At 53.5% G+C, this 23,857-nt stretch overlaps 5 protein-coding genes across 5 annotated transcripts; 4 read left to right on the forward strand and 1 right to left on the reverse strand.

Annotated features, from left to right (window-relative positions):
• Positions 1–10,311: 10,311 nt before the first annotated feature.
• Positions 10,312–11,376, forward strand: LTHEOB_5215 (Parallel beta-helix repeat protein; the record flags this gene model as incomplete). Its single annotated transcript, XM_035514336.1, has 1 exon — positions 10,312–11,376. The coding sequence occupies one exon, from the start codon at positions 10,312–10,314 to the stop codon at positions 11,374–11,376; it is 1,065 nt and encodes a 354-aa protein (XP_035374083.1).
• Positions 11,377–12,216: 840 nt separating this feature from the next.
• On the forward strand, positions 12,217–13,056 carry LTHEOB_5216 (Ankyrin repeat protein; the record flags this gene model as incomplete). Its single annotated transcript, XM_035514337.1, has 1 exon — positions 12,217–13,056. One exon carries the CDS (start codon positions 12,217–12,219, stop codon positions 13,054–13,056), a length of 840 nt encoding a protein of 279 aa, XP_035374084.1.
• Positions 13,057–14,085: 1,029 nt separating this feature from the next.
• LTHEOB_5217 (Gpi-anchored cell wall organization protein ecm33) lies at positions 14,086–15,263 on the forward strand (the record flags this gene model as incomplete). Its single annotated transcript, XM_035514338.1, has 2 exons — positions 14,086–14,155; positions 14,212–15,263. The coding sequence occupies 2 exons, from the start codon at positions 14,086–14,088 to the stop codon at positions 15,261–15,263; spliced, it is 1,122 nt and encodes a 373-aa protein (XP_035374085.1).
• A 4,218-nt stretch (positions 15,264–19,481) lies between these two features.
• LTHEOB_5218 (Cation diffusion facilitator 1 protein) lies at positions 19,482–20,921 on the reverse strand (the record flags this gene model as incomplete). Its single annotated transcript, XM_035514339.1, has 1 exon — positions 19,482–20,921. The coding sequence occupies one exon, from the start codon at positions 20,919–20,921 to the stop codon at positions 19,482–19,484; it is 1,440 nt and encodes a 479-aa protein (XP_035374086.1).
• Positions 20,922–21,225: 304 nt separating this feature from the next.
• Positions 21,226–23,734, forward strand: LTHEOB_5219 (ATP-dependent RNA helicase drs1; the record flags this gene model as incomplete). The annotated part of the gene is made up of 2 exons (XM_035514340.1): positions 21,226–22,908; positions 22,964–23,734. 2 exons carry the CDS (start codon positions 21,226–21,228, stop codon positions 23,732–23,734), a joined length of 2,454 nt encoding a protein of 817 aa, XP_035374087.1.
• Between the last annotated feature and the right edge of the window lie 123 nt (positions 23,735–23,857).

A 23,857-nucleotide genomic window follows, 5' to 3' on the forward strand; every position in this document is an offset into this window, starting at 1 on the left:
GGGGGGGGGGGCTTTTAATCAACGATGTTGTCACTGCTCAACGTGTAGCAAGCTTGGTGTTGCACAAGCGTGAGATGATCTCCAATCCGGCCAATGAAAACTGCCGGGAGAGGAGACCGAGAGCGGGGCAGGAAATATAACCTCAGCCTGTGATGAATCTCACTCCACAACTCCTCTTCTCCGCATTCAATAACCATGGAAGCATCACCGTCAAAGTCTCGCAGTGGCAGCAGCATCTGCACCCCAATCCGGTTGGCATCCAAAGTCAGGAAATGGTGTGCTGAACGAAAGCGCGAGCACTCAGGAAGTCTTGGAAGAGTTTTTCGTACAGCCTTTCGTCACCGCTTCTCTGTCAGCCCACGAAAGAATCACGCAGAAGATTCTGAACAAGCCCTTGTGTCATCAAAGCCATCCACAGCGACAAACTCACACTCATCGAGCAAACCGTCTGAGTCCACTGATGGTGATCTGTGTCGAGGCTGCCAAGCCGTTATGCCGAACGATAGCACGCTTTCGAACTCCGTAGCGGATAGAGGCATCTCGCAGCATGCTTTTCTCATGCCAACACCACATTTCGAAGAACGCACCATCTCCTCAATCAAAGGTACGGCATCAAATGGTTGCCAACTCTGCAAACATATGGAAGCTGCACTTCAAAAATACTCAAGGAACAACCTTTCCTGCAAAGATGTAGCAGAGAGCACAGCGGTAGAATCGTTCAACTATCTCGTGGCTGGCGGCCTACAGGGTCTCGTCATCGGTTTCCATTACATTCAAGAGGGCGATATCTCGGAATACATCGAACTAACATTTCCAATCTCGGCGAATGCCGGTAAGTGAAAAGCAGCTGTGATATATTTCCTAAAACTTACTCGAGGATCAGGACCGTGTCGCGACCGCCTTGGGATCGACAGGAGACCACCCTTTAAACATCTTCTTTCACAAGATCGAATGGGACTTGCACCAGAACCCCAAAAAATCCTGAGAAAGTGGATCGAGACTTGTTTAGGGCACTGTGACAAAATAAAACCACCGACGACACGACCGAAAAGGATCCTTGACGTCAGCAGCTTCCGGGAACAAAGGCGAATCACTCTAAGGGAAACCGCATCTTGGCAACAGCAAACGGGGAAGACAGTGACTTATGCAGCTTTGAGCCACTGTTGGGGAACTTCAGGGAAACCGCCGATGAAAACAACTCATAACAGTCTTGCAGGCATGAATGAAGGGATAATTTTCGATGAGCTTCCCCCATGCTATCAAGATGCTGTAATCGTCTGTTGTAGCCTTGACATACAGTATCTGTGGATAGATTCTTTATGTATCATTCAAGATGATATAAGCGAATGGGAAGAGGAGTCTCAGATAGTTGCTCGGATATATCAGGAGGCCTTAATCACCATCATCCCATCGGCTTCGGAATCATGCAACGATAGTTTTCTACGGCGTTCCCTTCCAAAAGTGGAGACCGTAGAAATAAGTTTCGAATCCTCGATCACCAAGCCTCCCGTTACGGGATCGTTTTTTATCGACGAACCGAACTCCACCAATTATTCTGGCTTGTCTCTTTTCTATCAGGACACTGCAGAAAGCAAGTGGGGAAACCGTGGCTGGACCTTCAGTGAACGACTATTCTCAACGCGGAGAATCTACTTTGGCAAAAACGCGATTCACTGGAGCTGCGGGGGTTTTTACTCCTCTGAGATACAACACGGCAATGAGGAAGCCACAGAATACAACTTAGGGACATTGATTGAGGAAAGAAGCTTGGAATCTAGGAAAAATATGTTTTCCATATGGTACGAGCACATCTTGGATTACTCCACCCGAGACCTCACGTTTGAGGCGGATAGACTTCCTGCAATATCCGCGCTGGCAAAGGTTGTCTATGATATCACAAGAGATAATTTCTTGGCCGGTATCTGGATGTCTGATATACAGAATGGATTGTTGTGGTGTGCAACGGAGTTTCGGGGCCCGATAGCGCTTCCTACCACACCTGGATACATTGCGCCATCATGGAGCTGGCTTGCCCGCGCTCAGAATGCAGAAATCAAGCACTTAAGTAGCCAAGAAGCCCTAATACCCGAAATACAAGAAACAAAGATCAATATAGCAGGAACAAATCCCTTCGGGAGAGTTCAAGGTGGCCATATTACGATTTATGGTCTGGTCCATACCCTGACCAGAGAACAACTCTTGGCATCAAAGAGTCGGATGCGGTCTCTCTATCACGAGGTCCAACTGGGGGAGTCTTGTGAAGCGCAATGTTTTTTAGACAAAGACTTGCATTCGGACACTCATCAAAACGCATTTCAGCTCCTTGGAGTCTCCATATCAAACGCTCAAGAATTCATATTGCTTCCTATCAGGAGGGGATATTGTCTCGAGGCAACTTCCGGAGGGTATTCGGAAGTCTCTGGAACATACGGAGAGGAAGCGCCTATCTCGGGGCTCGTCTTAATCCCAAGTGGCCGAAAGTCCAAAATTCAGTACTGTCGCGCTGGTATCTTTCAATCGATCGGACCCAGACCTCAATCATTCTTCGAGAATCATAGCCATCGTAGAACTATCGAAATTGTATAGGCTTATGCCTCCTCCTGCCTCGGCATGAGGTCTTGGCTTTCAGGGTTGATTGAACTGCCATCAGAGGTCCTGGAGCCGAAGAATTTGGGACAAATATGGGCACTGTGATTGTAAAAAGGAAGACAAGAAAATTGTCGGCAACAACCTGTTGTCATACAAGAATCAAGCAGCATATTGCTGCGAAGACTAGTGGTTCACATATGGAGATCAGGGCGTACGCCCCTACACGACTAACGACATATCGAATCCAAGCATCAAATTACATATGGATACTTATTTCCCGTGACTCCCTATCACGTTAGAGAGTATAGCAATAGGAATGTGCGAAGAACAGAATCTTTGAGCCAGTTACAATCCCATCTCTACAGAAAATCACACCTTCCTTTGTCTGAGTCATTTGTTTGGTTTCCATGACAGGGTAGTGTGCCAGCATTCGCAAATCTTCCTAGTACATGCGAACGTGTAAATCTCTAGCTTACAGTAAGATTCGTTGATCATGTTTCACTGCTGAAGCCGTCGTTAAAAGAAAGAGCGGGTACTACCCAACGAACCCACTAACTTGTGCAGGAAGAAAACCAAGGAAGAGGGGAAATCCAAAATATTGTGACGCGCGAGAACAACAGCATTGTAATACAGCTTGGTTTGGGATAGCGATTTACTTGCAATTCCAGATGTTTGTTGCCATTCCTGGAACATGTGGGAAACTTGGGGATGGCACAAGACTACGCCACTTGAAGACGCGGCGCTTTTCAGCTGCAGCCGAACATGAGTGCAGGAAGATGAAGGGTAATTTGGCTGCATACGATGAAATTGTCCACTGACGGAAAGAGGAGGCTGACTTCATGGTGACACGATACGGATGCGACGAAATTACGATATGTAAGATACCGGAAGAAAGCAATGGAGATGACAGCTCTGACAGATATCTACTGTGTAAATTGCCTTGGGATCCGGCGTTTTACCTAGCTCCCGTGCGCGGGCCCACTATCCCGCAAATGCACGTTCCATATCCAACGTCACCTCACCTCATTCTAGCTGCTTGTCCCCAGAAGCAATCCGTATCCATCAACAATGCTCTTTCTCCATTCGGCTCTTATCTCAGAAAGAAGCTCTTCCTTACCATCAAGCTTGCTCTCGATGATGGCATCCGCGACGAGAATACCCACAGCTACATCATCGAGAAAAGCCCTCACTGTGGAGAAGGACACGGGGATTGGCGGATGCTCTGAAAGTAGATATGATTCCATTTCAATGCATTAGTGCGACACGAGAAGAAACGACTGACTTGCGTTGGAAAGATAGTTCAAGGCATCAGCGAGACGGCACGTAACCTGCGGTACCTCCGAGAATAGCACCGCCTGCTTCGTCTGCAACGATCCGGACCATAATATCTGCCATCCACCATGAAACACGATTAAGCGCGTCCGACCACACTTTCAAGTATCGAAAGAGGCGGAATATACCATTCCCATGATTGCTGAGATTGGTCGGACCCCCGAGGCAATATCTCTTCGAGCGGAAACCATCGTATGCAGACACGGACAAACCTCGCGCACCGAACATGGATCAAGGTGTCAACCGATAAAAACCAGCTGCAAACAGCTCGCTGTGGTGTTCCTGGTTCAACGGCCCAATACGATACGATGAAAGTCTGTTCTGTAATTTCGGCAACGTCCTTCGGAAACGGACACGACATTGACGTAGGCTTGGGCCGGTGCATTGAAACACGCGTTTCTGGGCCCTTGCTGCACCCTTGGAACTATGGGATCCGATGTTCAAGGTGGATGTTGTCTTCTCATACCACTCCATCACTTGCTGGGCGGGGTGTAGGGCATGGTTCCCACGTCTGTGGCCAAAAGGCGTTCCATCCGGTTGTAACCAGGTTCTGCGATAAGAGCGACGGGACAGGAAGTCAGGGGTGCAAATACCGGCGCCCTCAACGCCTTTTCCATCCATTGGTGGGCTAAATTTCGCTCCCCAGTACAACGCGCAGAGGAAAAGAAAACAATAATCCGCAGCGTGAGACAAGGCCTAAGCGGCGGTAACAGGGCCGAATTTTCCGCGACCTCCAATGTTAAGCAGCAGACAGCGATCATTGCACATTCAAGTCCGGCCGGATAGGATTATCGCGGCGCACTCGAAGCCTCAATCTGTTCCTGGAAACGCAGCGAAGCAATGTCCCGCTCTCGCGTTGGGCGCTTCCAGGAAAATTCCCCGCGACGGAGATAGGCGAGCATTATCTCATCAAGAGACCAGCCTAGCCTTTGTTATGATGTCACCCCTAAAATTCCTTGCCTTGAGTGACGTCCTCGCATAACGTCGCAGTTGCCCCGTTTCTTTGAGACTGGACGATAGTGCAAACAACATTCCAATACGCTCAGTCCGTGTCGCTTTCCGTTACTTTATCTCATTACGGGATACTGAGTCATATCGGTAGCCGCTTACACGCCAGCGTGCGACAGCGCACGACGACGGGATCCCAGAATCAGGACACAACAACATCTTATCTTTCTAGTACTTTACAGATCCATCCGCTCTTTTTCAGGGACCGGCTGAGAACAATACCAAGGCCTGCAGCTACAAACGCCCGCTGCTTTTCCCGGCACGATGACGACGGCCCCCGAATTTCCAAAGAGAAGATCGGCCCGCGTGTATGTGGTTTGACGATGAGAAATTCCAGTGGGGCGGCGTAGAGAGAGCCCCGGGTTGCCACGGCACATCGCAGCACATTGCAGCATGCATGCACCGAGCAGGCACGCGCCCGACATGAGACGCCGTAGGGTCCGCATTCCCGACTCCCGTCTTCCGCTCCGTCTCCCGACCTCGGCATCTTCGAGCCCTCGCGTTACAGAATCAATGCGGGGTCCGTGTGGCGCCGCCACAGTCATATCCCGCTCGTCGTCAAAATGCCACTGCGGTGGAGCTCTTGACCCGCCCGTGATGAGATGCATCGGGCGGGCCGACGGTCGCTTCGTCGTCCTTGAGAGAACAATGCTTCTCCAGGTCTCTATGTTCCGCGCAGGCTTATTGGAACGCGTCCGCACGGTCTCGCAGATGGCATTAGCATTCAATAGTTGCAAAATTGGAGTCTTCGATTTAATCAGAGTCGATGCGGAGACTTTAATTTCATTTGAGCTATTGAGTGCGTATCGGATGCCTTGACCTGGCTTTTCCATTCCCAAAGCCGGTACACGGCATAGCCGGCTGTGCTCTACTTTGGCCCTTGAACCCTTATTTTCCCAGCTCTCGAAGCGCACCCTAAAGACCTTCACGATAGACCCCACCATTTTTGTAACGGACATCAATTTCCCTCATTGCCGCAGCCATCACACTTTCGTCTTGCGAATGTGCTGTCTTGATGTGATGTTGCAAATGGTCTTTGCGAACCGGTGCAACTAAGCAATCTTTCACTACGCATGGAAAGACCTCTCCAGAGTCACCGTGCACGCGGTGGATGTGTCGCTCGCAGTTGTATTTCCTGTTGAAGTCTTTTCCGCACTGGTAGCACCAATGGCGAGTTCCTGTGGCAGCGCATTCTGTGGCGGAGCTGTCAGCGGTACTGTTGGAAGACGCACTGCCGATTGTCTCGCTCCGGTGAATGTCGTACTCTGGTACGTACCATTCATGGTGGCGTTGTGGCCCAATCCCTACTTGCCGCCTTCCGTGAACCGGGTCAGCACCAACATTAAACGAGAACATTTGCCTGGAAGCCAGTGGCGGGACGAAAGCACCTTGAGCAGTGTTGGATCTGAAGAAGTCTTGTGTCCTTGTGCACGAGAGGATATAATCGGCTGACGTGGCGTTCAGGCCCCTATTGTCACAGCGCTTCAGTGGGATCTGCAATGGCAGTAAAAGCGGAGAATACGTGAGGACTTACGACCCTCTCTAAAAAGAATGGTGAGTGTCACCCAAGGGCGGACAAGCAGCGTGTGGGCGTAGGTGATGAACAACCGGAGCTCTGCTTGTTAGCTGCAATGGACATATACGAACGCATTGAGCACCATCGCTGACAAGGCTATTAAAGGGCCGAAGAGCACAGTCAAGGAAACGGGAGCAAAACTCCACGGCAAGGGGAGTAAAATCCCACGGCGAGGGGAGCAAAATTTCATTGCGAGGGGAGCAAAACTCCACGGCGACGGGAGCAATTTCAAGCCTGCTTCTCTCCATGGTAACACCAAGCGTTGCTGCGTGGCCGGCAATCCCTCCTCTTGGCGCACGCCTATGTGGATGAACCAATTGGCGAATGCCAGCTCTGCTCTATCTTCTGCCGGGAGTAGCGTGGATTATTTCGAGACATGGACCGTACGACGACGTTGCTCCCGGTTCTAGTCAACCCAGATGAAAGATTCCACCCGGGTCGTCCAGCGAATGGCGGTCAAAGCGATCGGGCGGCTTCACGGTCCCTGGACAACGCCTGGCGCTCGGGCGGGCTATTGTCACGGCGGTCTCATGACAGTCATTGTGACTGATCGACAAAGAGGACCCCGTCGTCTGGTACCACCCTTGTCAGTTGTGGAGACGACGCCGTTGATGGGGCGGGAGATGAACATGCCAAAGCAGGCGAGCGAGCCATCATGACTGCGGGGAAATGCGACTGGTCCATGGCATTATCCAATCCCCTTTCACTCCCATCCGGGTGGAGCGGGTCCTTTGAGGTGTTTTGGGCGGTCTGGGCGGTTAGTTGACACGTCTGGCTGACTTGCAGGTCGGAGGTGGAAACAAAATCAGCAAAAGCGAGCAAGCTCAACTCGAGCGGCAGCGCAGTTACGTGCGCCCATCGACGTTCAAATACCTACGCCGCATTTTTCAGCCTCGCTCGGATCCCCACTGCGCTCGGCGCCCTTGCCGTTGCGAAAGGCTGTATATGCCCCCAAGAAGGCGACCGCCGCCAGGCACACACCGAGCGCAGAGGCAACAGCGGGGCACAGCGCACATCCAGCCCCTGGGTGTACAATGTGCGGCGCACTTGCCTACTGAGGGCTAGTTTGCTCCCGAGCCGAACTCTCCTTGCCATCGAATGGACTCGGTACGGCTTGATCATAAGGCTTAATCTCCCATGCAACGCTCTCTTGGCGGGAGCAAAGCATAAAGCGGCATCGGAAAGTCGTCGCCAGGAATGAACACGCGTTACCTCCTCAATCGGACGGGAGCAATGGATGATGAAGGTGCAAGGGACCAAGCAGCGCCCAGCCTCGCCGCTATCTGCCTCGTTGCCTGCTTCGTCCACGCCCCGCCATGGCGCCACCCCGCCGGGCTTATCTGCGAGGTGCACGGGTCATCAATGCTGCCGCAAGACCGTGCCATTCGCGAGGAGGGCTTCTCGAAAGCAGCCTGATGAGAGCAGCGGGCTGGTTAGCGCTTGCTTCGCTGGTGGCTGGCCTGACATAGTGTCGCTCCCGCTCCCGCCTCTAGCCTGAGCCAATCTCATTGCTCCCTCGCATCCGGACGGCTTTTTGCGAGCAACACTCTGCCTGGACCCCGCCCAGACCCAGTGCGGTGCAGCAGAGCCGCCGACGACGATAACAACAACGACAACGTAGGCCATGCGTAGTCACGGCGGAGCGCCAAAACCTTCCGCCGGCATGTAATATGATTTCAGCCGCCAGCGTGCCTGGCTAGGTCCGCAGGGTGCTGCTCTCCTTTGGCTCGAGGCCGGTCTGCGGGACTCGTTGTGTGACGCAATTTGTGTAACGTTTCCTCAGTGTACCGATCACGGGGCGAACGGCTCCGGTGCATGGGTCACATCTCAATCGGACAATGGCCAATCACGATACTATTGCTTCACGGCGTGTAAAGGCAGTTGCGTAAGTTTATGCGTATGTTATAATGCTCCTATATTTGCAGGGGTCTTTAATAATAAATCATTAGATTCGATTTTCTGAAGGGTTCAGGGCATCACAAGCACCTATCAGTATGTACAAGAATTACGATAATCTCCAGTATGCACTACTACAGGCCAAAAAAAATATGAGAGCCTCCTGTAAGTAAGCAAGAGTGAAGTCGAGGTCCGCGGCAAACCGTCCATCAGCAAAATCCCCGGTTGCCAAGACCGATAGTCCGTTATTAACAGCATTTAATTGCTATTTGTGCCCACAAGGGTGAATTAACAGCACGAATGCTCCCACATTTTTACTCTGACTGCCTGGCTGATCACTTCCTGCTGCTGGCTGCAGGTGGGCGGTTTTTCCGGCGCAACCTTCACTAACGTTTCTAGACAAGCAACCACTTCGAGTCTCTTTGAAAAAAGAAGAAATTTCTATCACAGAAACTATGCATTGGAGCCTCTTTGCGTCAAAACCCCGCTCGCCCGCCACTCACCCACCCTTTTCCGGTTCATATTCACAAAGCGAAACGGAAGACAGTTTTTCAGGTGGAAGACAAACCCCATTCCACTCAGATATTGCAGTAAGCCGGTGATTGATTGACTGCTGGGCATTGTATTGAGTTAAAAAGGTGCGAGAGGGAGAAGGCCGAATTCAAAGATGGTAATGCGGATCCTATTGGCGAAGTGCATGATCATGTGATATGATCCATAAAAGCAGGTCGATTCTAATAACTAAATACAACACAAACTCCTTGCCGATTGTATAGAGCACTGGAAAGACATGTTGGTACTGTGTGCTTGGTATAACGTATTTCTTTCTGTTCCGCGCACCGGAATTGGGCGGAGCAAACCTCTCGCTTATTTAGTGTGTTCCTCATGTAGCTAGCACTGATCGTAACAACACATTACTACCAGTCAATAGAGTTTAGCAGGCCACTAGCCAACAGCACTATTTTACGAAGGCAGTCCGAACTGACAAGCAAACATCGAGCTGAGAGTCGAAGCGAGCTTGGAGAGTGTGGGGCTCCGCAGTGAATTGGGCCGAGAAAGACGAAGTTATGCTCGAAACAGACGAAGATCGTGTCGGTAGCTTCCGGATTTAGTGAGCACACCATCTTCCGACGCTCTCTTTGGAGTCCGGTGGGCTCTGTTTCATTTTCATTCGTGGACGTGTTTTAGGGGCATGGCCAAGACCCGGCCAAGAGGTCTCGTGTTAGAAGTGTTACCCCGCAGTCCCTGTTTTAGATCAAATCGTCGGAACAACTTCCAGCGAGATGAAGGCGGGCCGGTGACCAAGAGGTTGGCGTTTCATGGACGAAACAGTCAAGAGATGCACAGGTGCAAACACGCCACCAGATGAAAGGTACGCCATTATTGTTACGCAGCGCATTCCCTTTCAGACGAACGCATTAACTCACCTTCCATCTTCAACTATTTGTCGATCAATATAAGATCTACAGGAGAGCACTGTAGCCGAACACAAGCGAGCAGAATAGTAGGGATCAATGCGTTTAGGCAGACCATGTCATAGGTCGAGACTGCTGACGTCTGCTGTTTTCGGCAGTCGACTCGAAACAAACATGCCGGTCTTCGGCTACAACACCCCCGGCATACTTAACACCACCTCCGAAAGGCGCTTGAGCGCCAAGGCGGCTCTGTGTGTCATGTTTCTTGTCATTTTCTTGTCGCCTCATGGTTAATAGTTTGTTTCTACTTCAATTGGTGGGTCAATAACCCTGCACGAACGGCAGAGGTGCTCAACATCCGGCGGAGAACAGCCTCCGCATCATGCGGCGGAGTTTTATGTCCACCCCTTTCGAAGTTTATAAACAAGCCGCCTCCCACTTCTCCGGACCACGATCCAGCAAACCATACTCCTAAAACAAAAAGGCACCTCCACAATGACCCGGCTCTCCATCCTCCCGGCAGTCCTCGGACTCGCCTCCCTGGCCCAGGCCCAATGCGGCTCCGGCACCCCCGACGCCAGCGTCACGGGCTCCGGCAGCTCCTTCGTCGCCACAGCCGGCGGCAGCCAAGTGTACTCGGGCTCCTCGTACCTCACCGCCATCCAAACGGCCATCGACTCAGTCAGCAGCGGCGCACGCATCGCGGTCATCGCATCCGGCTCGATCGGCGCCAGCACCATCACTTTGGACTCGGGCAAAATCTTCGAAGGCTGCGGCACCATCGACGTCGCCAACAACGCGGGCAAAGGCGCCATCGAGTCCACCGGCACCACCGACGTGCAGATCCCGTACCTCAGCATGACCGGCGCGCCGTACTTCGGGCTGCGCTTCTCGGGGACCACCAACCTCGTCTTGGGAGAAATCACGATGAACCTCAGCGGCGGCATCGGCATCCGCTTCGACCGCGACGCCGCCGCCAACAAGAACGTCAAGATGGGCACGATCCGCGTGACCGGCGCCGGCAGCCACGCCGTCGAGACGTGGAACATCGACGGGCTGACGATCGACAGCGTCATTGCGCGCTCCTGCGGCGAGTGCGGGCTGTTGCTGCAGGCGACGACGAATGCGCAGGTGGGGCTGGTCGACGGCGACAGCGTCGGCGGCAGCACGGGCTACGCGACGCTGCGCTTTGCGAACCGGAACGGCCGCCTGTCGAGCGGCAGCTACGAGAAGAACGTCTTCATCGACCGCGTCGTGTCGCGCGGTGGTGGCCGCGGTGTGTTCTGCGTCTCGGAGTCCGGTGGTGCGGAGATCACGGAGATTGATTTGGCGGACAACGGCAACAACGCTATCCTGATCGAGAACTGCTATGGTGTGTCGATCCTGGGCGGTACCGTTGAGGGTGGTGGTGAGGTCCGTCTGGCGGCGCGTGACGAGTTTGAGAACAACCGCGACATCTCCATCACTGCGACTGTGAACGACAACACTGTTCGCGAGTCGCCGTGCGGCGAGAACATTAGCTGGAACCTGTCCGGTAATGCTGCGCAGAACATCTGCTAGGCGGTGTGTGCGGGGTGTTGTGTATATATTTGTTATCTGTATATGTTTTGGTCTCGGTGGAAAAGTAAATACTCATGTAAAAACTTGATCTTTTGAGGGCAACCTGAAGGCTTTCACGGTGACTGGGGTGTCTAATTTCGTCTTGTGGTAAAGATGAGTGAAGTCGCGGTTTGTTTGCTTGTGAATGCTGTTGGTTGTTTGATTCTGCCGTCGGCCTGCTCCCTAGCATCACTTCACATTCAATGACACTTGCACAGGCCAGCCGGGCGCTGCACTGAGGTAAACTGCTCTTTGATTCAATATCTTCACACCCGATGTTATGGCTGTTAGTCCTGCTAATAGTTTCAACATTGGATCTGGGGTATACTCTGGTGTTTTTGAGGTCTTATTATGTGGTGTTGCTTCGGGCATGGGCGGTCGGATGCTTCAGGCATCAAATGTAAGGCAGCACAGGGCGTTTTGTTTGTGCTGTTACCTTTGGAGTTGATTCTATTCTCATGGTGCCTTTTTTGGTTAATCCAGCCGAGCGGTGTTGCTTCAAGCACGGGTGGCAGATCACTACCCTGATCAGTGCCAAAGCCCCGCCCTTCCTCCAGGCAGGAATAGAAATGCGGCACAGTAAACATCAACGTTGCTGGGCTTCAAAGCGGCGCAGTACAGACTCTCGTAAGTTTCGCAAAAAGATGATTCCTTCTGCATCCGGCGGTAGGCGGACCACGTGGAGCGGAGTGATGACGAAAATATCCAAGGTGACATGTACATGTACTACCGTCTATACATATCAGTCCCGTCGCTCACGCTTCTCCCGTACCACCACTCCCTCTCCTTTCCTTCCAGCCAATGGCAACCCGAAACGAAGTTCTTCAGGCCTGCGCCGATCAGCCGCCCGAAGCAGTCCTCTCGCTCACACAAACATGCCCCGACCCGCCAACTGAAATGCAGATGGCCTACAAGGCAGCAGAGAACGGCAACTCCACCCTACTCCACTGGCTCCTCCACAACGCCACCACTCCCTTACCCCGCGGCACACTCCTCCTAGCCGCCGCCAGCGCTCTCTCCCAGCCCTGCATCCAAGCCGTCCTGGACCTCGGCCTCGACATCAACCTCGCCAACGACCCCGACCTCATCGCCAACGACCGCATCGGCGGCGTCATCCACCGCGCTCTACGCAGCCCCAACTGCACCGAAGCCTTCATCGCCTGGCTCCTCGAGCGCGGCGCCGATCCGAACGCCGTCGATGCTGGCTGGCAGCGGCATGTCTTAGTCTATGCCATGACCCACGGGCCCGACGGCTCCATGCCCATCGTGAAGCTGCTCATCGCCTACGGTGCGGATGTGAACCGTGCGAAGGCATTGCATTATGCCGCGTCGTGCAACGATATCGAGAAAGCGAGGTTTCTCGTGGAAGAGGCGGGCGCGAATGTCGACGAGCCGGGCGTGCCGGAGAAGGATTTCTACTGGGAACGAGGTCCTGGGACGCCGTTGCATACTGCGGTGGCGAGAGGCCACTCCAGAGTCGCTCATTATCTTTTGAAGAAAGGTGCTGACTTGGACGCTCGAGACGCGATAAAGGGGATGACACCGTTGGAGGTGGCTGAGGATCGTTGGGGGCCGCCAAGTATTCTATCCATCCTGAAGATTTGGCGTAAGAAGCGTCAGCGGGATGAAACTGGGGCGTAGTTCGAGAATGGAAAGCGCGGTGAAGCCGTCAAACCCGCAAAAACTGCCGGATTGGAAAAGAAAGTGCTATATAAAAATATTTTGACAGCGCATCTGCCACGTGCAACCATAGGTAGTCGTTTTCTCGGGAACAGACCGCCCGGATTACAGCCGATGTCAGGTACCAAGGGCCCACATGGGTGACGGTGATCCAGCGCGGTTGTTGATCCAGTGGCTTTGATCCGACCGGTTGGAGCCGGCTTCCCTACTGTAAGTAAAACACCCCCATTCGTTCCTCAGTGGAACGAGCCTACCGTTACATCATTCTTCGTACCTCAGTCTCAGTCTCCGTCAATCGAAGAAAGGCCGAACAGGCGCCGCCAGTCGCCCCAGCTGCACTCGTATTGCTACTTAGCGGCTCCGCCCGCTGTAACGCATGGTGTACCAACTACACCGATGTTTGGCAGTCTTTCTGCGGTAGAATTTGGAGTCGTAAAGAAATGCATATCTGTAATGAAATAAGGCTTCTTAAATACTCTATTCAACATGCGTATGAAGCTTACTGTGCTATCTTGGCAAAATGTTAGTGTCGCACGCGCCAGTTGATCCGCGCGTAGAGATTTCTGCCCGATTTTTAGCATAAATTACGCTCTTGGCAACTGCTCACGCTCTGTGATAAGTGAAGGAGCTGACGTGCGAGAAACTTTGGTGTTTTGGCACACAAAAGAAGGTAGAAGCTCTGAGGCTCATACCCCCTGAGCTGTGCCACCATTCCAACATTAGTTTGCCCAGATAGCGTGTTCTGATTCGTTCGTATTCGTGACCTATTTTTAGGCGTGTGATGCTTATCCTTGGCGGCGAATCCTGCGGACCCGGTGGACCCGTAAAAGAAGGATCGCTTAACAATCTATAGTGGAGACGTCCGTATCGTTCATTATAAAGTTACGGATAAGTCGCGCCTCATCACACCAGAGATATTAAACCTCACCATCGCTTTCCTTGCACAACCGTTCGTTGTTTACTGTTTGCAATCCGTTAATACTTCACACAATGGCGGCTCAAAATTGGTTCCGTGCGGCAATCGTGTCGAGTGTCTGCCTCGGCCTCGCTTCCGCTGCTGGTAAGTTTCAGGAGTTCCTCTTTTCGACCACCCATTGATACTGACTGCCACAACAGACAGCTGTACCGGAACTACCACCGTCAGCAGCAAGGCCGACGCAACATCCCTGGCCAGCGCTTGCAAGACCTACTCGGGAACCGTCGCCGTCGCCACCGGAACCTCTGACGAGATCGACCTGGAAATCGAGAAGAGCTCCTTCGTCGTCGCCAACACGAAGCTCACATCGCTGGAGGGCGGCGCCGACGACGCCGTGCTAGAGAACATCAACGTGTCCTCCAACAGCGACCTCGAGGACATCACCTTCGAGGGCACGCACGCCAGCAACATCACCATCGGCGCCAACAGCGCCAAGGCCGAAATCTCCTTCCCGCACCTCAAGGAAGCCGTCGACATCGAGATCGCCAACGCCTCCTCCATCGACCTCGCCGCCCTCGAATCCCTGCCCCGCGGCGCGCTCCACATCTACGGCGGCGACCTGTCGAAGCTCGACCTCGCCGAGTTCCGCGAGGTCAGCGACGGCCTCATCCTCGAGGACCTGCCCAAGCTGACGGAGCTGTCGGCTCCGGAGTTCACGCGCATCATGGACCGCGGCGCGCTGACCATCAGCAACACCGGCCTGACCGAGCTGTCGCTGCCCAAGCTGCAGCTGGTCTTCTCCTCGCTGTACCTGTCGGGCGACTTCAAGACCGTCGACCTGCCGCTGCTGACGTCCGTCGGCGGCGACATCTACATGAAGGGCGCCAGCGACTTCGACTGCGATGCTTTCTCTAAGCAGTTCAAGGACATGGCTACCGACAACGGCAAGACGTTCAAGTGCGTGGCTGGCGACGACTCGGACGACTCGGATGCGCAGAGCGCGAAGCCGAGCACCTCGTCGACTTTCAGCTCCGCGTCGGCGTCGGGAAGCAGCAGCAGCAGCAGCAGCACTGCTTCTAGCACTGCCTCGGGCACTTCGTCGAGCGCTTCGTCGACCGGCACTGCTGCGAGCGCGTCGGGCTCCGCTACGCCGTCTGCTGCTGCGAACGACAACTCTTCTGCTGCAGCATTCAAGGTGGGTATGGCCACGCTTGGAGGTGTTTTCGGTCTTCTGTCTTTCTTGTTGTGTTAGAGTTTGTTCTGAGCGGCTACGACCAGTTTGAATTTGTACCTGTATTTTACGGCTAGAACACGTGTTTAGATTACCCTTATGTACATGTTGGAGGTTTCTAATAGAGCGAGGAGATCTGTTTATACCCTTGAAGTTGAAATACTTAATTCGTTTGATGCCTCTCGATTGACATGTGCTAAATGTGAGAATTAACGAGTCTTAATAACTGCTGCGTGTGGAAGGGTTGATGTCGTGTTGTTACGAACCCTAGAGTACAAGTGCCCACACGGGAGGAAGGCGAGTTATAGGAGAGAACGCAGAGAAAGGTGGTAAGAAAGGTGGACATTAATGGCTCGTGGGGGAAAACAGAGAAGAAGAGTGTATCCCCTGGCTAGCGTATACTAAGACGCCAGTACACGGGCTAATGACGTCTTCGTTAGTCTCTCGACGTAGAAAGTACAAAGCCAACTAAAATTTAACAAACTCTACGCTGACCGTGCAGGGTATGAGAAAAGCAAAAAGGATACGACTGTTGCCCCACGCGGGATCTACTTGAACCTGCATTATAAAAGAGATCGAGGACCCCTCAGTCCCGAAAAAAGCAAAAAAAATATGTTGTCATCCGACGCGGGACTCGAACCCGCAGCCTCCAGATGCCACGATCTTCAGAAGATAAGTAGAAGTCTGGCGCGCTACCATTCTATAACATTGTTAGTTTTCATTGTACTAGTGCGACAACGAGAAGTGATTGCTTACGCGCCAGCCGGACGAGATTATTGGTTGCCCAATCTTGCTTGGGATATCATTTGGACGCGAACATTATGCATTATATAGTGCAAAATTTTCTTGCCGACGTAGTGCCGACAAGCGTGGTTCCACCAAGCCATGGCGTATCATCTAATCTAAGATCGGTGTTTCGTAGGCACTCAACTGTTTCCGAAAAGCAATATGAAGAGAATTCGAGGCGAGAAGACACGAGAAATAAGGGCTTCCCGTCCGTACTTGAGCTGCGAGCCGGTCAATTTGTACGAAAAGTCTCGTCCGCCCGGGTGCGGTATTTGGCAGCGACCGGCGGCCGGGACTTTTGGTACAACCGTCCGTACGTTCTGCAATTTTCTTTTTTGGCTTACTGTTGTACAAGCCTTGCTTCCGGTTGAATTATATCACCTTCATCGAAGCTGACAGGCTCTCGTTATGCGGGGATGTAGCCCCGCCTTTTGCTGACACACATGACATCCGACACACTGTAGCCTCACCTTCAAGAATGTGATCTGATAGCCTACCTCGATCCGTCTCTTCCCGCTACTTTCCTCTCGTGCACTTCCGATGATCGAGACCACCGAAGCGTCCGAGTATTCAGCAATCTCACTCAACTTACTTGACTCATTGGCCAATGCGGGCTGTCTTTCGCTGAGCGAACAGTGAGAGCAACAGCGATGGAACCACCGGCCGAAGCCGAAACTGATCCACCGCGATCCACACCGAGGAACGCGTCATTCTTTTGCATCATGTGTCAAAAGTTATTCGCCAAGGAAAAGGTGGCATCCTATTTCGACCACTATACGACTTGGACGGCGCTGATTGAATCCGCCGCCTCCGGATGCATTCTTTGCAGCCAAATGATGAGTGCTTTACTGAAAGATAGGCAAGAAGAACTGCCGCCACGGTTGAAGGAAGATGCAGAGTTGAATGACGCGAAAATATTTTGTGTAATTGATGAACTACGTGAAAATGAATGTTGGAGACTTAAGGTTTTTGGAAATGCTAGGACTGGACTTCAACTAAGCTCCTTTTCCGAGCGTTCGTGTTTGCGATTCATTGTTCGTGAAACATCTGGTGAGTATATCTTACCCAGCACGATTTGAAATCCCGCATCTACAAGAAATCTTGATTTGCCAAATATACAGCATAACCTTACGTTCAAATTGGATGAAGCTAATTTCACATAGAACTTCAGGAATATCCGAGCTTGGCGGGTAACCCGATCGAAACAACAACACAGCGGACTGATAACGAAAAGACGTGGCAAACTATATCAAGATGGCTGTCGGACTGTTCATCCAATCATTCGAGCTGCAATTCGAGCAGCAATGAAGCTTTGTGGATGCCATCCGGGGTCATTGATGTATTGCCTAGCCAGAACTCAGACGTCAAAGAAGATCGAGTATGCCTAATCTCCACGAAGGACCTTTCTTCTCTTTGCAAATATGCAACACTTTCACATTGCTGGGGCGGGCAAGTACCAGTCCAACTCAAAAAAGAGACACGGGACCAATTGAGCAGCGGATATCTGGTCGACTCTCTTCCACGAACTTTTGCCGACGCGGTACGAATCACCAGGAGGATAGAGCTTAGATACGTGTGGATCGACTCCTTGTGCATCGAACAGGACTCAGAAGAAGACTGGAGGAAAGAGTCTCAGGCAATGCACCAAGTCTACAGCCATTCCTGGTGCAACATTGCCGCTTCTGCATCCAAGGATTCATCTGTTGGATGCTTCTTCGATTGGAACACCAAATTTGCTCAGCCATTCGAAGCAGATGTCTTTTGGATTGAGGACTCAGATCATGGGCCCAGATCCACAACGTTTGTGCCGCACATTTTCTTGAGAGAATATATGTGGTCCACCTACGTCTATGAAGAAGTATTGGAGCAGAGAGCCTGGGTCATGCAAGAACGCATACTGCCGGTTAGACAACTTAGCTTCACCAAAGCAGGCGTTTTTTGGGAGTGCAGATGTCTGCTCACCAACCCTTACCTTCCCGAAAATCTTCACGTCGGAGACGAACGGCATTTCTACCAAGACTTTTCCAAGAAACTGGAAGAACTTGCAACCAATCAGCCGTCAATGTCCAAATCTGGCCGTGAGTATGCCTTGATCACGCGTCATCGTGAAATACAGAAGATATACGGCGCATGGAACGAAATTCTCCAAGCCTACTCTAGAATGAAACTCACAAAGGCGACAGATCGGCTTGTTGCAATCTCCGGTCTGGCCAAAAAGATGCGGGAAGCAGTAGGCGATGAGTATCTTGCGGGCCTGTGGAAGAGCAGATTCTTCGTTCAGCTTTGCTGGAGGGTTGACTACTCCTCAGACGAGTTCTTCCATAGCCTTCGGAGACCACGCCCATTATTGGCACCAACTTGGAGCTGGGCGTCAACATTGCAGCCGATCGAGATATGGCCGGTGTCTGAAATCATTAGCCCTCTATCTGAGGTTTTAGAGGTCAATTTGCAGCATCCGACTGATGATTCTACCGGTGAAGTCATTGGAGGTTGCCTACGCCTACGCACCGTCCTTGAGCCAGTCGACCTGTCACAAAAGAAAACTATACCCGGAAGCCTATTTTCCCTCCAGTCGTGGATGATGCGTGCTTACGGGACTCTTGATGAAAAGTTCACTGAACAGGAGACTTGCGGAAAAACCTTTTGCATACCATTGTACTATGACAAATCCATCGAGATTATCTTCGGAATACTCTTGCGGTCGACATGCGGAGGACAGAGTGGATATGAAAGGATCGGTCATTGGACGTCTTATACTGTGAAGGATAGCTATATGACGATGGTAGAGTCTTGGATCAACGAGCTGCAAGACCTATCGGAGAAGGGAACTGCCCCGAGCTATCAGGATATCGTGATCTACTAGTCTATGGACAGTCAAAAACAGCCAGCGCTGTATTAGGTCTAAAGAGTCGTTTCTGTTTTACCATCAACGCGAACTGCTGAAATCAGAATATGCTAAGGGAGCTCTGGAGAGACAGATGGAGGCTTGATGTATACGTTTGATCCAAGTCGAATCAATTGATTTGAATCTCTATAATCCGGTTTACGGGACGATCAAGGATATCACGCTCTTTCGAACGAAAAGAAAGCAGAATACAGTCAAAGAACGGACGACAGCCACCGCCGTTAAGGACAAGCTCTTGCATAAAAGATAAACACAGAAAAAGACAGCTCCACAACCACTCCGGTTAGTGAATACCGCGGCCGTTGAGAAAACAGAAAAGAAGCATCCGTTTCAGGATGGATAATTGCGTGACTTCGCAAGGGGATATTTTTGCTGTCTTCCTCTTTCTTCATCGCATACACGCCAACACGTCACCGATCGCATACAGCAAACACCGCTTCGTGGCTGCTTTGCCACGTTCAACAGATCTCCGGATGGACGAAACCAGTGGCCAATCACCAAAAGCAAAGTCACTCAGAATCACGTAATTCTCACGCGAAAAAAAGCACTTAGAGCTCCTTCTTCCAGAAATGCTCAGGCGCGTGCGAGGTCTCGTAGTCGACGTGAACATAGCAGCGCTCGACGTCAGGCAAGCTCTCGAGCTTCGTCTGCAAGGCCTCAGCGACATCGTGGGTGTTGCGGAGGGTGTCGTCGGGGTTCATGACGATGTCGACCTCGACGATGAGGCGGGGGCCGGAGTGCCAGGCGCGGACGGTGTCGATGCCGGTGATGGCTGGCGAGTGGGTCATGGAGACGTAGGTGATGAGCTGCAGCATGCTCGTGTCGGCCGAGACGCCGATGAGCAGCTGGAACTCGGAGTAGGCGGTGCGCATCCACAAGAACGTAATGAGGCACGAGATGACGATGGCGCCGGCAGGGTCGATGAACCAGCGCAGCTTGGAGCCGCCGACCGACGTCAGCACGCCGAAGCCGTTGATGAACAGGTCGTTGCGGTGGTCCTCCCACAGGATGCGCACCTGGCTGTACTTGTTGCGCAGCGCCCAGCAGTACAGGAACAGCACGAACTTGGTGCCGAAGGCCGCCGCCACGGCGATGACGGACGGCAGGTGGAAGCTGCGCGTGTCCTCGCTGTGGCCCTCGGCCAGCTCGCGGCAGGCCATGACGATGATGATCAGAGAGACGGAGGTCATGAGGAAGCAGAAGAAGATGTTGCCGGCGGTTTCGATGCGGGCTTTGCCCGAAGGGAAACGGAGGGGATTGACGCGCTTGACGGCACGGTTAGCTAGGATGAGGGTGACGTTAGACATGGGATCGAAGATGGCATCGGCCATGGTGGTGAACAGCGACAGCGAGCCCGACGAGATGGCGCCATACAACTGCAGGCAGACAAGGCAGATGTTGGCGGCGAATGATCCCCAAACGGCAATCTTGAACTGCAGGTTGTCGGCGCCTTCTTCCTCTTTGGCCTGGCGGACATGCTCGGACACGGGCTTCAGCAGGCGCTCGATGTTCTCGTTCTGGTTCTCGTAGAAGGCCTCAATCTTGCGGGCGCGGTAGGCCTTCTTGTTGGTGACGAGCGGACCACAGCCATCGCGCTTGCGGGAGGTATTGGCACGGATCTGCTCGAGCTCATGGGCGGGCTTGATCTTATCGGCGAGGTTGAAGGGATCGTTGGCGCGGTCGTAGGAGGGCAGGGTGGGCTGGCGCTCGACGTCGGCGGTTTCGTTAGTGAAGCGCGAGGCGTTCCTATGCGACAGCGGATCCTGGCTCTGGCGCTCGGGAGGCGTCACAGGCTCGAATGCGGTACTGGTGCCGTTCTTGTTGTGGTTGGTGGGCTCGGGTGTACTCGGGTGGTCGACGGGCGTCAACGCGATGAATTCCGGCCTAGGAGATTCCGTCCGATCGGCTCGAGCGGCCTGGCTGGCCTGGGTCGGAAACGGATGCGGCCGCAGTGAGATCGAGTGGCGCAGATCGGATTCTGAATTCATGCTGCTAGTGTCGATGGTATTGATGGAGGTTGAAGATGGAGAGGGGTGAAAACTCCGCTCCCCCAGCCGAGTAACTAAACGCTTATCGCTGGCGCCGTGCCTCTTGTGTGCTCTGCGGCGGCGGGAGCTCGACAGCGAATCGGCCGCCCACGCGCCATGATTCCCCGCTGCTCAAGTCTAGCTGCTGCTGTGGCCCGGATGTCCATGCACTCCGGCGGTGAGCCCACCCCGGCGGCAGAATCTGAGCTCTCCCGAAACTTTTTTGGACCGCTGCGCAAAACACCAAAGTCCCGCGCCCGCAAAAATGGCTCCCCGCGACCTCGACGACGACTTCGTCCTGACCATTTCCGACAATGAGGACAACATCCCCGACCTCGACGGCGAGCCCGACCCCGAGCTTCCCTCCACGAACGCCAAGAAGCGCAAGCGCGACTCCGCCGCCGCCGACGCAGACCTGAGCGCCTCCAAGAAGAAGAACAAGAAGAGCAAGAAGCAGAAAAAGGCCCCGAGCCCGTCGCCCGAGCCCGAGGAAGACGATGAGGAGAACTGGGCGGCTGCCGGTGAGGACGACGGCGCAATGGCCTCCGATTTCGAGTTCCAGGCCGGCGATGTCGACATTGGCGTGGTAGACGACTTTGACGGCTGGGGTCTGGAGTCTGATGCCAAGAAGAAGGGCGGTGACAAGAAGGCTGTCGACATCGACGAGATCATTGCGCGCAGGCGCCAAAAGCAGGAGGAGACTGAGAAGAAGCAGAAGAAGAAGAAGGACGAGGCCGAGGACTCTGACGATGACTCTGACGCACAATTGGACGCGGACGAGGAATTCACCGGGCTTGATGAGGATGAGACTCTGGCAGAGGATGGTTTTGGTATGGGCGCTCAGGACGCAGAAGAGTCTGGCGACGAGGAAGCTGAGGACGAAGACGAATCCGAGGATGACGAAGAGGAGGCGGAAGAGGAAGACGAGGACGAGGATGAGGAGGTCGCTAAGCCCGTGGCGCACCCTGATGACCTTCAGTCTGATTCTTCAGACGACGACGAAGAGGAGGATCCCGTGGAGGCAGAACGCAGGAAAGCCTTCTTCGCCCCGGAAGAAGACTTGGACGGCTCCAAACCTTCGGCTGCCAAAGGAAAGGGCTCTTTCCAGCACATGTCTCTGTCGCGCCCAATCCTCAAGGGTCTCGCTGCCGTTGGCTTCACCGAGCCGACTCCTATCCAGTCAAAGACAATCCCTGTTGCTCTGCTTGGTAAGGATGTCGTCGGTGGTGCCGTTACTGGTTCCGGTAAAACCGGTGCTTTCATCATTCCCATCCTGGAACGTCTTCTCTACAGGCCCAAGAAGGTCCCCACTACCCGTGTGGCCATTCTGATGCCCACCCGTGAACTGGCTGTGCAGTGTTTCAACGTCGCCAAGAAGCTCGCAGCCTTCACAGATATCACCTTCGCCCAGATTGTCGGTGGTTTCAGTCTCAGAGAACAGGAGAACATCCTCAAGCAACGGCCAGACGTCGTCATTGCCACTCCTGGTCGTTTCATCGACCACATGCGCAACTCCGCCAGCTTCGCTGTGGACACTCTCGAAATCCTGGTTCTCGATGAAGCTGACCGCATGCTCGAAGACGGTTTCGCCGACGAGTTGAACGAGATTCTCACCACCATCCCCAAGTCCAGGCAGACCATGCTGTTCTCCGCCACCATGACTGACTCCGTCGACAAGCTCATCCGCGTCGGCCTGAACAAGCCCGTCCGCCTGATGGTCGACGCCAAGAAGGCCACCGTCTCCGGCCTGGTGCAGGAGTTCGTCCGCCTGCGACCAGGCAAGGAGGAGAAGAAGCTAGCAGTCCTGATGTACCTCTGCAAAGAGGTCTACACGGACCGCGTCATCATCTTCTTCCGCCAAAAGAAGGAAGCGCATCGCGTACGCATCCTCTTCGGTCTCCACAACATCAAAGCCGCCGAACTCCACGGCAGCATGAGCCAGGAACAGGTAAGCCGCATGTAAAACCAACCTTCAGTAACCATCCAGCTAACAACGAATCCAGCGTATCTCCGCCGTCGAGTCCTTCCGCAGCCACGCAGCCTCGCACCTCCTCGCCACCGACCTCGCCTCCCGTGGTCTCGACATCAAGGGTGTCAGCACCGTCATCAACTACGGCGCCCCGCAATCCCACGAAATCTACCTCCACCGTGTCGGCCGCACAGCCCGTGGCGGCGCGACCGGTCGCGCCTGCACCATCGCCTCCGAGCCGGACCGCAAGGTCGTCAAAGCCGTCGTGAAAGCCGCCCGCGCACAAGCGGCGCAGGACAAGGCGGCGCCGCCGAAGATCGTGTCGCGACAGGTGCCCACCGACGCCATCGACGCGTGGGACGCGAAGCTGCGCGACGCCGACGCCGACATCGACGCCATCCTCAAGGAAGAAAAAGAGGAGCGCGCCCTCGCCCAGGCCGACATGGAGATCCGCAAGGGCGAGAACATCGTCCGCCACCAGGACGAGATCCTCGCCCGCCCCAGGCGCACCTGGTTCGAGTCGGAGCAGCAGAAGCTGGCTGCCAAGCAGGCCGGCCGCGCGGAGCTGAACGGCGAGGCCGCGGGCGCGGTGAAGGGGAAGAAGAAGAAGTTGAGTAATAAGGAGAAGAAGAGGTTGGATGCCAGCGCTGAGCGTAAGGAGGGACCTGGTATGGGGTGGAAGAAGGGGAAGGCGGAGCGCGCGGGTAAGGGCGCGTTGGAGGCGGCGAAGAAGCCGAAGAAGAAGGCGACGGGGGCGAAGAAGGGGGGTGCGGCGGCTGCTGCTGGAAAGAAGGGGAGGAAGTAGAGAAAAAAGAGGGGGGATTGGGTAGGCGTTAATAATGCATGAAAAATTTTGTGAGTTCAATCTGCGAGTAAGAAAGAAGTCTTTGGTCTAAGTTGAGGGGGTTCAAGTTGTACAAGCATGAAT

Source organism: Lasiodiplodia theobromae, assembly GCF_012971845.1.
Source record: "Lasiodiplodia theobromae strain AM2As chromosome Unknown scaffold_14, whole genome shotgun sequence".
Classification (NCBI taxonomy): Eukaryota; Fungi; Ascomycota; class Dothideomycetes; order Botryosphaeriales; family Botryosphaeriaceae; genus Lasiodiplodia; species Lasiodiplodia theobromae.